Source organism: Pogoniulus pusillus, chromosome 26, assembly GCF_015220805.1.
Source record: "Pogoniulus pusillus isolate bPogPus1 chromosome 26, bPogPus1.pri, whole genome shotgun sequence".
Classification (NCBI taxonomy): Eukaryota; Metazoa; Chordata; class Aves; order Piciformes; family Lybiidae; genus Pogoniulus; species Pogoniulus pusillus.
In genome coordinates this window covers 10,843,171-10,857,384 of record NC_087289.1, presented here as the reverse complement: position 1 = coordinate 10,857,384, position 14,214 = coordinate 10,843,171, and the positions used below count along the sequence as shown (strand labels likewise).

Sequence of the window (14,214 nt, the reverse complement as noted above, 5' to 3'; positions counted from 1 at the left end):
CAAGAGAAGCTTGGCGTTTGGAGCTGGAGTTTCTTTTGTCTGAGGGAAACTTAAGTATCCTCTTTTGAGTGTGGAGCTTGAAATACAGCTGAAATAGCAGCAGAACTCGTTCAAAGTTGTGTTCGAGTGCTGTGTTAACACTGTTGTGCAAACCCTAATGGATCTGTGGGACTGAATTGTTCTTGTTTCCCCAGGCAGGCTTTGGTGGCCATCACAGTCTGGGTTGCCCAGGCTGGTGAAGAAGTCAGGCAGTGTCTGCTCTCCCTCTGAAACTTGTGGAAGAGAAATCTTTGCAGAAAATGATACAGTACATTTTGAGCAACTTACAAAACATTATTTAGAGGATTAAAAGTTGGATGCTGAGTGTACAAAGAACTGGAGAAGGATTCTGGGAAAGTTTTAAGGCTCTTGGGTGGCAGCCAGTACCAGGCTGCCAGTTGTTCCTGTCTATAATTATGCCAGCATTAGTGCTTTCATAAATCTTGGGAGAGAAGGAGCGGAGAGGCTATTTCCAGGCTATTAATGCCAGGATAATTAGAAATATCGGCCAGCCTCTCCAATTAGTGCCAGCAGAATCCAAAATACCAGCCAGTCTGAGTAATTTGAATACCAGTCAGTCTCTGAGTGGGTCTGAGGAATGTACAATGCCAGTTCTGAAAGGAAAATGCATACAGTATCGGAATCTGTACTGTTGAAGATAACCTAAATCTTTGGCAGACTTTGCGAAGCTTTAACCAACCACTTTGACAAATTGGAGTTCCCTTGGCCCATTCCTCTCAGTTCAGGCATTGTGCTGCAGGTGAGATTTTCCATGGCTTTCCTCCTCAGCCCTTGCTGTTTATCAACCCCATGCTTAGCATTTGGTCTGTTCTCTTGCAGAAAAAGCAGAGGTGCATGAGGGGGAAAACTACATTCCTAAGCAGAAATAAAAAAGAAACTGAATGTCTTCAGGTGCTTTACAGATAACTTGTTAAAGAGTTAGTGAAAGGTTATTTAATGCATCTGAGCTTATAAAAGAGAGTCTGTGTAGGAGAAAGAAAAATGGAAGTCTTTTCAACTGCACTGATGAGTGGGTATTTTACTACAACACAGGATGGTTGGTTAGGTTTTGTATAGGCTGGGTTTTAAATATGTTCCTGTTGAGCTAGGCACTGTGGTCACCTTTTGTCCAAAAAGAGTTTCATCCTAGAATTTTGCCATAGAATGGTTTAGGTTGGAAGTGACCTCAAAGATCATCCAGTTCCAACCCCCCTGCTATGGCCAGGGACACCCTACCCTAGATCAGGCTGACCGGAGCCTCATCCAGCCTGGCCTTAAACACCTCCAGGGATGGAGCCTCAACCACCATTCCAGGCTCTCACCACTCTCAAGCTCAACAACGTCCTCCTCACTTCCACTCTAAACCTACCCATCTCCAGCTTTGCTCCATTCTCCCACACCTCCCACTAGAACAGGTTGCTCAAGGCCTCATCCTGGTCTTAAACACCTCCAGAGAAGGAGCATCCACAACCTCCCTGGGCAACTTTATACTAAGAGATTTTAGATTTGATAAAGCTTTCTCATGTACTGAAGCCTTTTGCTTTAGGATTCTTGATTCTCTCCCAGTTTCACCCCTTAAATTACTTGAGCCACACATCAGTGCTGCAGCTGGAGCAAGTGGGTGAAGCTGAAGAAGATTGTGCATGAAAACAAGTTTTAGAACAGCTGTAGGATCACGTATTATAAATCAAAGTAAGCTATGGCAGTTTGCCAGCATGCTAAAGGTCTCTTCAGTGCCTCCAAATTGGTGTGCTGTGCTGGAGGTCTGCAGGATCCTTTCCAGCTTAATAACCACATTTTTGAGATTTACTACAAGCATCTTATAGACTTCTTCCCTCTGTCTTGCAATTTGAGTGAGAAGGAGTAGGTAGGAATTGATAGGGGATGGAGAATGGACCAGTGAAAAATAAATGTCCCACTCAAGCATGTTTGAGATGATTGCTGACAAATAGATAAAGAGCAGTGGGAGCACAGGCATAGCAGCAACAAGTGAGGCTGCTGACCACAGTGAAGGTCACCTGTAGAAGTAATTGTGCTGTTAGTCTGCTTAGGCATAGGAACATGGAGACGTCTGTCTACCCTGTGGACATCAGGTGAAGTAAATAGCCCTGCCCGTGGGCAGGGGTTAGTTTAACTGGAATAAAACTGAAATACTGTAGAGACAGGTGCCAGAAATAGTAGGTGGCATAGCAGAGCTCTGAAGTCAGAAGTTGGAGAGATGGGCATAACTTTAACTCCTGCGTCAGGCTGAGCCCATGGGTGTGCTTTGCTAATTTGCTATTCTGGTGTTTTGGGCTATTTTGTAATGAAGTAGTCCATTAATGCTGTATTCAGGTGCTGAAATTAAAACTCCTTTAGAGTGCTTTAGCTTAGGTAAATGTTATTTAAGAAGAGCTGAGCAATCTGTGCTGTGTCTCCTGACCATGTCATAGGATGAGACCAGATGTTCTTTGTCATCTTGGGTCTCTGGCCTGCAAAAAGCTCAGCTTTGTTTTTACCCCAGGGCACCCAAAGCTGGATTTTGGTTTAAGTGTGGCAAGGTGGGAGGGAACTTCTGAACGTCCTTGTCCTCAGCCATGCTGGTTTGTACCCAGTGTACTTGAGGGAGGGTCTGGAGAGGTGTGTCCATACCCTCTCACACTGCTGTCCCGTCTTAGCTTTTCCAGAGCTCATCCATTGCTCCAGGTCCTGTCGATGTGAAGCTGCTGTAAACCAAACCTCTGGCATCCACCTTCTTGGAGTTCCACACTTTTCAGCAGATCCCTTTGCTCATCACATGCTGCGAGCTCTGCAGGGTGGGATGGGTACAGAAGCTGGCACGCTGAATACTCAGTGATGAGTCAGTCTGTGTTGCCCTGCAGGGCATGGGCCTGAGCAGAGGATTGCCCTGCCAGTCTTGTCTCTCTGACTGCAGCTTGGCCAAGGCCTGGACGGTGGGGAACGAGAGCCCTCTTGTGGGATAAGAGTGTGCGAAGGACCAGGGATGGCTTAGGCGGGATTGGAGGTGTAGAGGGGTAGCGCTTGCAAGAGATGTTGATTGCAGCTGTCCTGTGCCCCTGCGGTCAGGTCAGTTAAGAGAGTAACTTCACCTTTACCCTGTGTGATTAGTGGTTAGTTAGATAAACTGCACTTCAAGTAGGATGACAGAAGCTGTGGATGCATCTTGTGAAGATAAGAAACTGAAAAGAGGAGGAATCTGACAGCAGACTGCCTGCTGATCTGTGCTGTTTGAGGTGGTGTGGCAGTGCTGCCAGTGCCTTGCACAGCTTTCTTTGGGCAGTGCCTGTACAGAAGCCTCTAATTCTGATATCATTTAGCAACTCTTTCCTAAATAAGAACCATGTGCTTTCCTTTCATAACTGTCTGATTACAGATTGCTCTCTTTCCAGGGAAAGAGGAACAGTGGTTTCAGAGAATGTTACTTTGGAAGCCAGAAACATTGCAAGTTGACTAAGCTCTGTCCAGCTTTGGGTTACACCTTCCGATTAGCAGCTCAGAATGACATTGGTACTAGGTAAGTTTAAAGAGGGATTTTGGGGAAGGGGGGTGTTGTTTGTCTGTTTGTTTTCACTTCATGGTTTTAAATTAAATACCTGACATTTGTTCTATTGTTAATGCTTTAGAGCAAGTCACACCTTCCCTGCTGGTATCATTCACCTCCCAGGGATCACTGCTTTAGCTTCGCTGGGATGAGGTTAGCCTAAGAAGATAGGTTCCTTTTGAGGTGTTAAATGGTGTTTTGTGGTCTCTTCCTGATACAAAAAGAATACATCTGTTATGTAAAATTCCCACTAGAGACCTTCATGAACCAAGAAAAACAAGCAAGAGGAAGTGGAGTTACAGATTTTGAAAGGAACCTTGATATATTTATTTTTCTGGTCTGAAGCAAAGCCCTTCTGTCCTTTTTTGCAGCAGTACAGTCCTTTCCTTCTTCTGCAGGACTGGCAGGGTTGTAATGGGGAGGGAGAGAAGAGTGAGACTGCATCAGGATAGAGAGGACAGGCATACTCAGAGGCCCTGCAAGCTGGGGTTTGGGTTCTCTTTTTCTTCACGTATGAGCAAATGCACTCAAATTAAGATGATGAGAAATCCTCCAGGATCTACTAGGGAGCACTGGGCTAAAATGTGGCACATAGCTGCAAAACAGAGCGTGCCCAAAGAGACATTGTGCTGTAGGAACTGTGTGCTCCTGGGTGAAGAGTAGGCCAGGAAAAGTTGAGCTGTGAAGAAGCTAAACATCCAGTGTCCTTGTATGCTGCTTTATTGTCCTCCTTAGCTAAACAGGATCTAATCGTTATTACAAGGAGGACAGAAAAGGCAACATTAGTGGTGCGTAACAATGTGCTGTGCTGAGGGAGGTTCCTGTATTGTTTTCTCTTCAAAACATAAACCTCTCAGTAATATATGACCTTTAGAAGTTTTCCAGGTTTCTTTGTTTTCCCTTTAATATGCAGGGAGGGACAGTTGATGTGTGCAGAGCTCCTTTTGCCAACTTCTTGCAAGACTGCTTCCTTCCCTGTTGAAGTGATACTTGATCTGGAGAGAGAGAGGCTTGAGCTGGACCTACTGAGTGCAACTGGAAAGGAGCTGCCAGTTCTGTGCAAAGCTCCCAGTTTTGGCATCTTTTTCCTTGCTGGACTTTTAAAATATCTTAGGGAATGCTTCAACTCTCCCCCTCTCTTTTTTCCTGTTCTTTTCCAGAAAGAAACTGAATGTCTTCAGGTGCTTTACAGTTAATCAACTTGTTAAAGAGTTAGTGAAAGATTATTTAATGCATCTGAGCTTATAAAAGAGAGTCTGTGTAGGAGAAAGAAAAATAGAAGTCTGTTCAACTGCACTGATGAGTGGGTATTTTACTACAACACAGGATGGTTGGTTAGGTTTTGTATAGGCTGCATGTTGAATATGATCTTGCTGAGCTAGGCACTATGGTCACCTTTTGTTCAAAAGAAGTTTTATCCTAGAACTTTATCATAGAATGGTTTAGGTTGAAAGGGACCTCAAAGATCATCCAATTTCAACCCTCCTACCATAGGCAAGGACACCTCCCACTAGAACAGGTTGCTCAAGGCCTCATCCAACCTGGCCTTGAACATCTTCAGGGAGGGAACATCCACAACCTCCCTGGGCAACTTTATATCAAGAGATTTTAGATTTGATAAAGCTTTCTCATGTACCGAAGCCTTTTGCTTTAGGATTTGTGATTCTTTCCCAGTTTCACCCCTCAATTTACTTGAGAGAAGAGAGGCTTGAGCTGGACCTGCTGAGTGCAACTGGAAAGGAGCTGCCAGTTCTGTGCAAAGCTCCCAGTTTTGGCATCTTTTTTCTTGCTGGATTTTTACAATACCTTAGGGAGTGCTTCAACTCTCCCCCTCTTTTTTTTTTTCTCCTGTTCTTTTCCTTCTCTCTCTGTTTTTTTTCCCCTCAGCCTCTTGAGTAGTGAGTGAACTAAGAACTATATCTATGGTCAGCTGCTCTGTGTTAATCTATGAGATAAGCACCAATTGCACATGGCTTATGACATGATAATGTCGTGTAACACTTTGTGTTGTAAGCTGGTTTGGGTTGACTGTGGTGCTTGTGGGCTTACTGCTGAACATGATTTTTTTTTCTTGCTCAGGTCTTAGTTATAGGTGGATTTATTTTTTTTAAACTATGATATCTCAACACATTTTTGAGGAGGAAGACTCAGGAAAAGGAGATAAGGCTCTTTGTGTGTATTAAATTCACTTGAGGACTTTGAGGAGCGAACCAGATTTCTACTTCAGAAACAGAGATTTGGAAATTGCAAGAGCTTTATCTTCAGCTGAAAGTTCTGATGTTGTCCTCCTGAAAATTCACCATAATCTCTGCATTCTCAATTTTGTCCTCAGATCTGCATTGTATTTATTATATTCTGCATGAAGTCTTAAGAGAATTCTTCCTACACTTGCTTGATACACTTTGAGGCATCATGGGCTAGGATCACAGGACGTTAGGCGCTGGAAGGGACCTCTGTAGATCATCGAGTCATATCCCCCTGCTAAAGCAGGACCATAATCTAGTGCAGGTTGCACAGGAACATGTCCAGACAGGGCTTGAAAGTTTCAAGAGAGGAGGACTCCACAGCCTCTCTGCAGAGCCTGTTCCAGTGCTCCATGATCCTGAAAGTGAAGAAGTTCTTCCTCATGTTGAGGTGAAGCTTCCTTGCATCCATTCCTAACGCTGCTACTAGATTCAAACCCTTCCCAAAGCAAAGCCACCCAGCTCCTCCAACGTTGCCCAGCAGTCACTTACTTGAGATGAGAAGAGATGTTCCCTCTGGCGCAACCTGAGCTGTGCAAAACAGCAGCTTTATACTCAGTTTAAAATGTAAAGAAGTTTGGGTGGGTAGAGCTGGAAAGGAGTAGAGCTAACCCAGAGGGTTGGAAAGTGCCTGTGCCTGCACCAGACAACTCCTGTGTGATGCTGAACATCTGTGGTCATGGCTGACTAAATTTTCCCTGCTTTATTTGGAGAGGAATGTCTGAAACAATGGAACTACATTTACTGAAGCACCTTTCAGAGGTGATTGTTTAAATACCTCACCTCTGCTATGAGGAGAGACTGAAAGAGTTGGGGCTGTTCAGTCTGGAGAAAGGGATGCTCCCAGGTGACTTTCTTGTGGCCTTCCAGTATCTGAAGGGGGCCTACAAAAAAGCTGGGGAGGGACTTTTGAGGGTGTCAGGTAGTGACAGGACTAGGGGGAGTGGAGCAAAGCTGGAGGGGGGGAGATTCAGACTGGACATGAGGAGGAAGTTGTTGAGCATGAGAGTGGTGAGAGCCTGGAATGGGTTGCCCAGGGAGGTGGTTGAGGCCCCATCTCTGGAGGTGTTTAAGACCAGGCTGGCTGAGGCTGTGGCCAGCCTGATCTAGGGTAGGGTGTCCCTGGCCATGGCAGGGTGGTTGGAACTGGCTGCTCCTTGTGGTCCCTTCCAACCCTGACTGGTTCTGTGAAATAGAAGTCGTATTCTGAGTCTATAAAAGCTGGAAACTGCATCTGAAATTAAGCATCTGAAAGTTGAACATTTGGGGCTTTGTTTGCTGTGGTTTAATTCCTTTGTATTAAATGAGGTTTTCCTCTACTTCACAGATAGCAGTAAGCTAATGTTTTTAGGCACATACTTTTGTTTTTCAGTATTTCTGTGATGAGATCAGTTGAAATGATGGTGAGGACACACATAGCCCTGTATTTTTTTTTCTCTTTTAGTTATGGGTGCTCAACTTTTCCACCTGGGTGATTTTAATAGTGCCTGGATTTTCTGAACATAGGAAATATTTCTCTAAGTATAGTGAGGTTTGCATTCTGTCAGTTTGGTGTTGTCCTTAATATTCCTCTCTCCCTCTCCTTCTCTGTCTCTGTGCAGTGGGTACAGCCAGGAGGTGGTATGCTACACTGCAGGCAATATTCCTCAGACCCCTTCTGCACCAAGGCTTGTTCGAGCTGGCGTTACGTGGATTGCATTGCAGTGGAATAAAGTGGAAGGATGCACACCAGAGGAAGTGATTTCCTACACCCTGGAAATTCAGGAAGAAGATAATGTAAGTACCATGTTGTTATAAAGTCATGAGTGACTTAGACTGAATTTTCTTTTATCAATTCAGACTCCCTGAGGAGAATTGTGGGTTGCTGCTTCGGAGGCTCTTTTAGGAGTGTTGAGTACCTGGCAGGACAGAGCTGTGTGATTTGTTCTGCTCCACAGTAGAATTCTGATGCCTTAGCTAAAAATCTGTACTGTCACTCAAGATTACTGTACAAAGCTTCCAGGAGTCTAAGGCATAAGGCAACTTGTCCTAACAAGTTCAGTCTGCTGTGTCCTCCTCGCTGCTGTGTGGTCTGCTTGTGTCCTGTCATCTGTCACTTCTATTTCTGTAACGTGTTAAACTGCCGCAATTGGGTTTGTGCTTATTTTGCAGCCAGATGATATTATTCAGGTCCAAGATGGTATTATTCAGGTCAGTTATGACATCCTTCTAGAGGGAAAAAGATTGTGGCCTTGCAACTTAAAAGAAACAATAATTAACAAAGCACAGGACTATAAAGGCCCTTTGCTATAAGATGTTCTGGCTGTGATGCAGAGAGCTCTTCCTCAGTAACAGCAATTTGTTTGGGTTTGTTTTTTCCAGGATAGCATGTTTCGCCCAAAGTACACTGGAGAGGAGCAGGCCTGTACTGTGAAGAATCTCAGAAGGAGCACACAGTATAAATTCAGGGTAAAACGTTTTTCCTCTTCTTCACTGCACAGTGTTTTACGTGCTGGTTTCTTTTCCAGGCGCTGGAGAGACTCATTTAGTACCAGCTCCAAAACTGAGTCATCAAACACAAATTTACTTTATACTGTGACCTAATAAATTGAACTGCTAGCTATGTTTTCACATTAATCATAGGAGATGCTCATTGCTCAGCCTTTTTAAAACAAACAGAGTTCTCAGTACCCTGTCAGGTATGATCACAGAATGTCAGGGCTGAAAGGGACCTCAGAAGGTCATCCAGTCCAACCTCCCTGCCAGAACAGGGTCACCTATACCAGATCACACAGGAGCATGTTATGAAAGTGTGGCTTAGGGCATAAGGAGTAGTATCCAGCTGCTTTGCTCCCCAAAAACCCAATCCACAGTCACAAAACCAAACTTATCTGTACAGTGGAGTAAACACTGCAAGAAGCAATCAGCTTCCTTCCTCAGCTCAGGGGCTTACCTTCCCATAACATGCAGAAATTGAAGCTTTTCCATACCGTGCATACATGTGGCTGGGTTTGGAGCTGTTGTTTTGGGGCTTTTTTAGTATGTATTGGTACCTCCTGCTCAGTGGCTGCTCCTAGGTACAGGCAGACAGACACACAACGAGAAAAGCTGCTTTAAAGTCTTTCTGCATATACAAAAGTGAGTCATCTGCTGAAGCCGTCAGCACAGCACAAGTGCTGGGTGCTGCTGTCGAGGAGAAGCTGGTGTGGATTTACCACCTGGTGAAAAACAGCTGCGCTGTGGCCGGGCTGGCTGTCCCCATGGCCAAGCTGGCTGTCCATCTGTCCCCTCGACCACTCTGTCCATCTACCCTGCTGCGACAGCTCAGCAAAGCCAGAGCTGAGTGCAGCCCCACAAGGTGGCGTTGGGCCACGCCAGCAGGCGTGCTGAGTGCCTCCGGAGGGTCGAGATGCTGTCTGTCCCTACAGCCAGCGCTGCCAAGCAGGAACCGTGCCTGGAAGCAGCTTTGTCTCATTTGTAAACAGCACAGCGGGAGGAGGTTGTCCTTGGTTTGTGTCGACTCAAAACGTTTGGCCTCAGTAGAGAAGAAACCCTTTCCTCAAAGACTCACATAAACGCGAGGAGCAGCTTTGCAGATGTTCCTCTGTGGGACAGAGCTTGTGGAGGTGCGTGAGGAGCTGCCCAGAGAAGGGGGCAGCTGTAGCGGTGTCACGCAGAGGTGATGCCTTTTAGCTGGGCGTTGTAGAAGCTGCTGTGGCAGCCCGGGGGAGAAGGGGTGGTTAGTGCTGCTCTGCAGCCCTCCTCTCAAATTAAACAGTAAAAACTGCAGACTGTTAGGAGGGAGGATGGAAGCGACTGCTCCTGAGAATAACAGCGCTTCCCATGTGGAAAACTTTCTGCTAGCTTATACTTACAGTCAGCAGTTATAATGCAGGTTTTATTGCTCACTTCCCTGGCAGCAGCTCCCTGTCCCAGGGACTAGCACGAGCTAATGCAGTTCTCAGCAGCCACCAAACTGTGAACCATTTGGGGTTTCCTGTATGATTCTGATCCACTTCATCTCCTGACCCAGGCCCTCACATCATCTCTTAGCATTGCAAGCTTCTCCCTGAAGTCAGCAGAAGGTGTTCTTGAGTGGAGGTGAAGGCTTTGGCTGAGAAAGTTTCCCTTGTGTGCATCCTGCTTGTTTTGGTGGCTGTAGATTCTGTGCTTCTTGAGGCCTTAAGCGACCTGTTCTAGTAGGAGGTGTCCCTGCCTATGGTGGGGAGTTGGAACTGGATGGTCTTTGAGGTCCCTTCCAGTCTAAACCGTTCTATGATTCTCATTTGTGTGTCATGCCACTCAAGGTTTTAATTGCCTGATTACTGATACTCTGGATCAGTATTTTAAATAGCAGTATAAAATATCTCTGAAACAAAAAATAGCACAGTTATGGTCAGTGTTTTCATCCTTTATAAGCATAGATAGGTAGATATAGACACTCTGCCCTGACGAGGCTGTGTTTGGAATATTGTGTCCAATTCTGAGCCACTCAGTTCAAGAAGGACCTCAGGGAACTTCTTGAAAGGTCCATCACAGAGCCAGAAAAATGATGGAGTGGAAGGTCTTCCTTACAAGAGGAGGCTGAGGGAGCTGGGGCTGTTCAGCTTGGTGAGGAGGAGCCCAAAGGGTGGCCTCATGAATGAGTACAAATATGTAGAGGATGAGTGCCCAGAGAATGGAGCCAGGCTCTGCTGGGTGATGCCCAGTGCCAGGACAAGGGGCAATGGGTGGAAGTTGAGGCATAGGAAGGAAATTCCCTGTAAACGTGAGGAGGATTTTTTTCCCTGTGAGGGTGACAGAACACTGGAACAGGCTGCCCAGGGGGTTGTGGAGTCTCCCTCTCTGGAGATACTCAGGACCTGCCTGGATGCCTTCCAGTGTGATCTGCTTGAGGTGATCCTGCTCTGGCAGGGGAGTTGGACTGGATGAGCTTTGGAGGTCCCTTCCAGCCCCTGACATTCTGTGATCTGTGAAATAACTGCAAGTTGCCAGCTGACATGTTTTAAAGGGAAAACCAGCAGTGCTCCTATCTTACACGTGTCATCACCTGCTGCTACTGAAGGGAAGAGGAACATCAGTGTGGTTAGCGAAGAAACAATGTGGCAATCTGGTATCTCTTCTTAGAGTCCCACACTCTTTGTTGGGTTCTGACATATTCTGCAGTTTAATGATGTCTGTGCAGTCTCATGCAGACCTGTGAGTGGCAGTAAGCAACAATAAACTTGTTGTGGTTTCCTTTCAGCTGTTTGCTTCTAACGTGGAAGGAAAGAGTTCTCCCAGTGAAGTGCTGGTCTGCACAACGAGCCCAGACAGGCCAGGACCTCCGACCAGACCTGTTATTAAGGGGCCAATAACATCTCATGGCTTTAGTGTGAAGTGGGGTAAGCCAGTCCAGTCTGTCACAGTGGAGATTTTCTGGGGGTTCCTTTTTTTCCCATGCTGCTTCTCAGTTCAAAGTTGAATGCATTTGGATAGCTGACAACTTAATTTTTGGGGCATTTTAAAAGATGTGTAGAAGTTCTCTATATTTTCAAATGTTGCTTGTTTTATTGACTGACTTGCACTCAAGTGTGTGTTGAAGCTTTTCACCTTCCATTTAATGTCCCTTTGTAGCATCAGTCCACTTGCTTCCCTTATTAATGGGGCAAGCCTCCATGCTGCATCTCTCTCAGTACTTTTTCCATACATGTTGTTTGTAGCAGCCTTAATGTGACTCATGCTGAAAACTAACATCTGCTGCCCACTTCTACTGCAAATGCCTTGGTGTAGTGAGTGTGGGGGAGTTTGTGGAGGAGAAGGAACACAATCAGAGGGGGTTCTGTAATCTGTTTGTTACATTGCACTCCTAATCCTGATTTGCTGACAGCTTGCCTTGTTTCTCACAGATCCACCACAGGATAACGGTGGCTCAGAAATCTTGAAGTATCTGTTAGAGATTTCTCAAGGAAGTCCAGAAGGTAAACTTGGAACAAATTTTCTCCTGTTTCAGTCCATTATGGCTACTACAAAGAAATGCTGACCCTCTGGGCTATTGTTATCCTGACCCTTTGGGCTACTGTTATCATTAATGCTGCAGATAGGATTGAAACTGAGTTACATACTTGCAGAGTTCTTGGGAGACTTTGGTTTGGATTTGGTGTAGTTTTTGTCTTGTTTTTTGATTGTTTTTCTTTCTAAAGTATGCTGTTTTTCCCTAAGACTGGTGAGATTTTAGGTTTTAGTATGGAATCTACTGTCTAATGTACTAGTCCTAATAGATTTTGAAATAATTTGTAAGAATAAATACACTTCTTTGGGTTTTTTTTAACCTGTGTAGATATTTCTTTAAGTGGGAATAATATTGGTGGCAATATTAACACTAAAGACTTCCCTGCAATACATAATTTGTGGAAGACCACATTAAGGACTTCCATTTCCTCTTAGGCAGCAGTTAAACTTCTTGCATTATACCTCTCTAAACTTGGATATATCTGGTTTTTTTGTAGCAAATCAGTGGGAAGTGGCATATAGTGGATCAGCTACAGAATATACCTGTACTCACTTGAAACCAGGCACTTTGTATAGACTCCGGGCTTGCTGTATCAGCACTGGTGGACACAGTCAGGTAATGTCTTGTTGAGCCATAAGGACTGCAAGGTTTGTGGTTTTCAGAAATGCCTCTACTAGTTTTGCTGGAAGATTCCTGCTTTTCAAGGGTGTGTTTCTCTCACTCATCTGTGATGATTTTAGTTAGTCTTCTGTTGCAAGTTGCTGAATTTTAGAAGACTCTTGTGAGTGCCCTCACAAGACTCTTGTGAATTTTAGAAGACTCTTGGAGAGCAGCCCTGAGGAGAGGGACTTGGGGGTGCTGGTGGACAAGAAGCTCAACATGAGCCAGCAGTGTGCACTTGCAGCCCAGAAAGCCAAACAGATCCTGGGCTGCATCAGGAGAAGTGTGGCCAGCAGGGCAAGGGAGGTGATTCTCCCCCTCTACTCCACTCTGCTGAGACCCCACCTGGAGTACTGCATCCAGTTCTGGAGCTCCCATTACAAGAGGGATGTGGAGATGCTGGAGTGTGTCCAGAGAAGGGCCACGAGGATGATCAGAGGGCTGCAGCAGCTCTGCTATGAGGACAGACTGAAAGAGTTGGGGCTGTTCAGCCTGAAGAAGAGGAGGCTTCAAGGTGACCTTATTGTGGCCTTCCAGCATCTGAAGAGGGCCTACAAAAAAGCTGGGGAGGGACTTTTTAGGCTCTCAGGAAGTGACAGGACTGGGGGGAATGGAGCAAAGCTGGAGGTGGGGAGGTTCAGAGTGGAGGTGAGGAAGAAGTTGTTCAGCATGAGAGTGGTGAGAGCCTGGCATGGGTTGCCCAGGGAGCTGGTTGAGGCCCCATGCCTGGAGATGTTTAAGGCCAGGCTGGCTGAGGCTGTGTGCAGCCTACTCTAGGGTAGGGTGTCCCTGCCCATGGCAGGGGGATTGGAACTGGCTGCTCCTTGTGGTCCCTTCCAACCCTGACTGGTTCTATGATTCTACCCAATGTGGGGGCTCCAATTGAGTGGTTTTGGTGCTTATACTTACACTGGAAAAGAGTACTGTGATTATCTCATCCAGCTACCTCCTTGAGAGAGGTGACACTCATGGATAAAAGCCTATCCTGACCAGTGCTGGAGACTGCAGATAGACTAGAGATAGTTTACTGTAGCAATTAATTACCTTTCATATAGATGAATTCTTGAAATGTTTGGCTTCCATTTTTCAGCCACTGATTCCTGTCACTCCCTTCTTTGACTTAGTACCTACACTTTTATTTCTCCTGCTTTTCCTTTGATTCAGTACTTTAGGCCTTGATATTATTTTACTAACAAGAAAAATGAAATTAAAGAACTCCACAGAATCACAAAATTAACCAGGTTGGAAAAGACCTCTAGGGTCATCAAGTCCAACCTATCTCCTGAACTTTCTAATTAACTAAACCATGGCACTAGGTGCCTCATCCAGCCTCCTTTTAAACAGCTCCAGGGATGGGGACTCCACCACCTCCCTGGGCAGCCCATTCCAATGCCAATCACTCCCCCTGTGAAGAACTTCCTCCTAACATCCAGCATAAACCTGCCCTGGTGCAGCTTGAGGCTGTGTCCTCTTTTTCTGTCACTGGGTGCCTGGGAGAAGAGACCAACCCCACCTGGCTACAACCTCCCTTCAGGTAGTTGTAGACAGTAGTAAGCTCTGCCCTGAGCCTCTTCCAGGCTGCACACCCCCAGGTCTCTCAGCCACTCCTCACAGGGCTGTGCCCCAGCCCCTCACCAGCCTCGGTACCTTTCTCTGAACACATTCAAGCACCTCAACGTCTTCCTTAAATTGAGGGGCCCAGAAACAGACACATCTCTCAAGGTTTGGCCTGACCAGTGCTGAGTACAGGGGCAGAAGGA

The 14,214-nt window shown here is 45.8% G+C and overlaps 1 protein-coding gene across 4 annotated transcripts in view; it reads left to right on the top strand.

The window, feature by feature from the left end:
- Positions 1 to 14,214, top strand: part of FNDC3B (fibronectin type III domain containing 3B) — a 269,308-nt gene that overhangs the window by 188,643 nt on the left and 66,451 nt on the right. For all 4 annotated transcript variants that reach the window (XM_064164835.1, XM_064164834.1, XM_064164833.1 and 1 more), the window contains exons 12-17: positions 3,429 to 3,553; positions 7,425 to 7,599; positions 8,185 to 8,271; positions 11,048 to 11,186; positions 11,691 to 11,762; positions 12,291 to 12,409. In XM_064164835.1, coding sequence (XP_064020905.1) covers positions 3,429 to 3,553; positions 7,425 to 7,599; positions 8,185 to 8,271; positions 11,048 to 11,186; positions 11,691 to 11,762; positions 12,291 to 12,409 — 717 coding nt within the window. The remainder of the gene's footprint in view (positions 1 to 3,428; positions 3,554 to 7,424; positions 7,600 to 8,184; positions 8,272 to 11,047; positions 11,187 to 11,690; positions 11,763 to 12,290; positions 12,410 to 14,214) is intronic.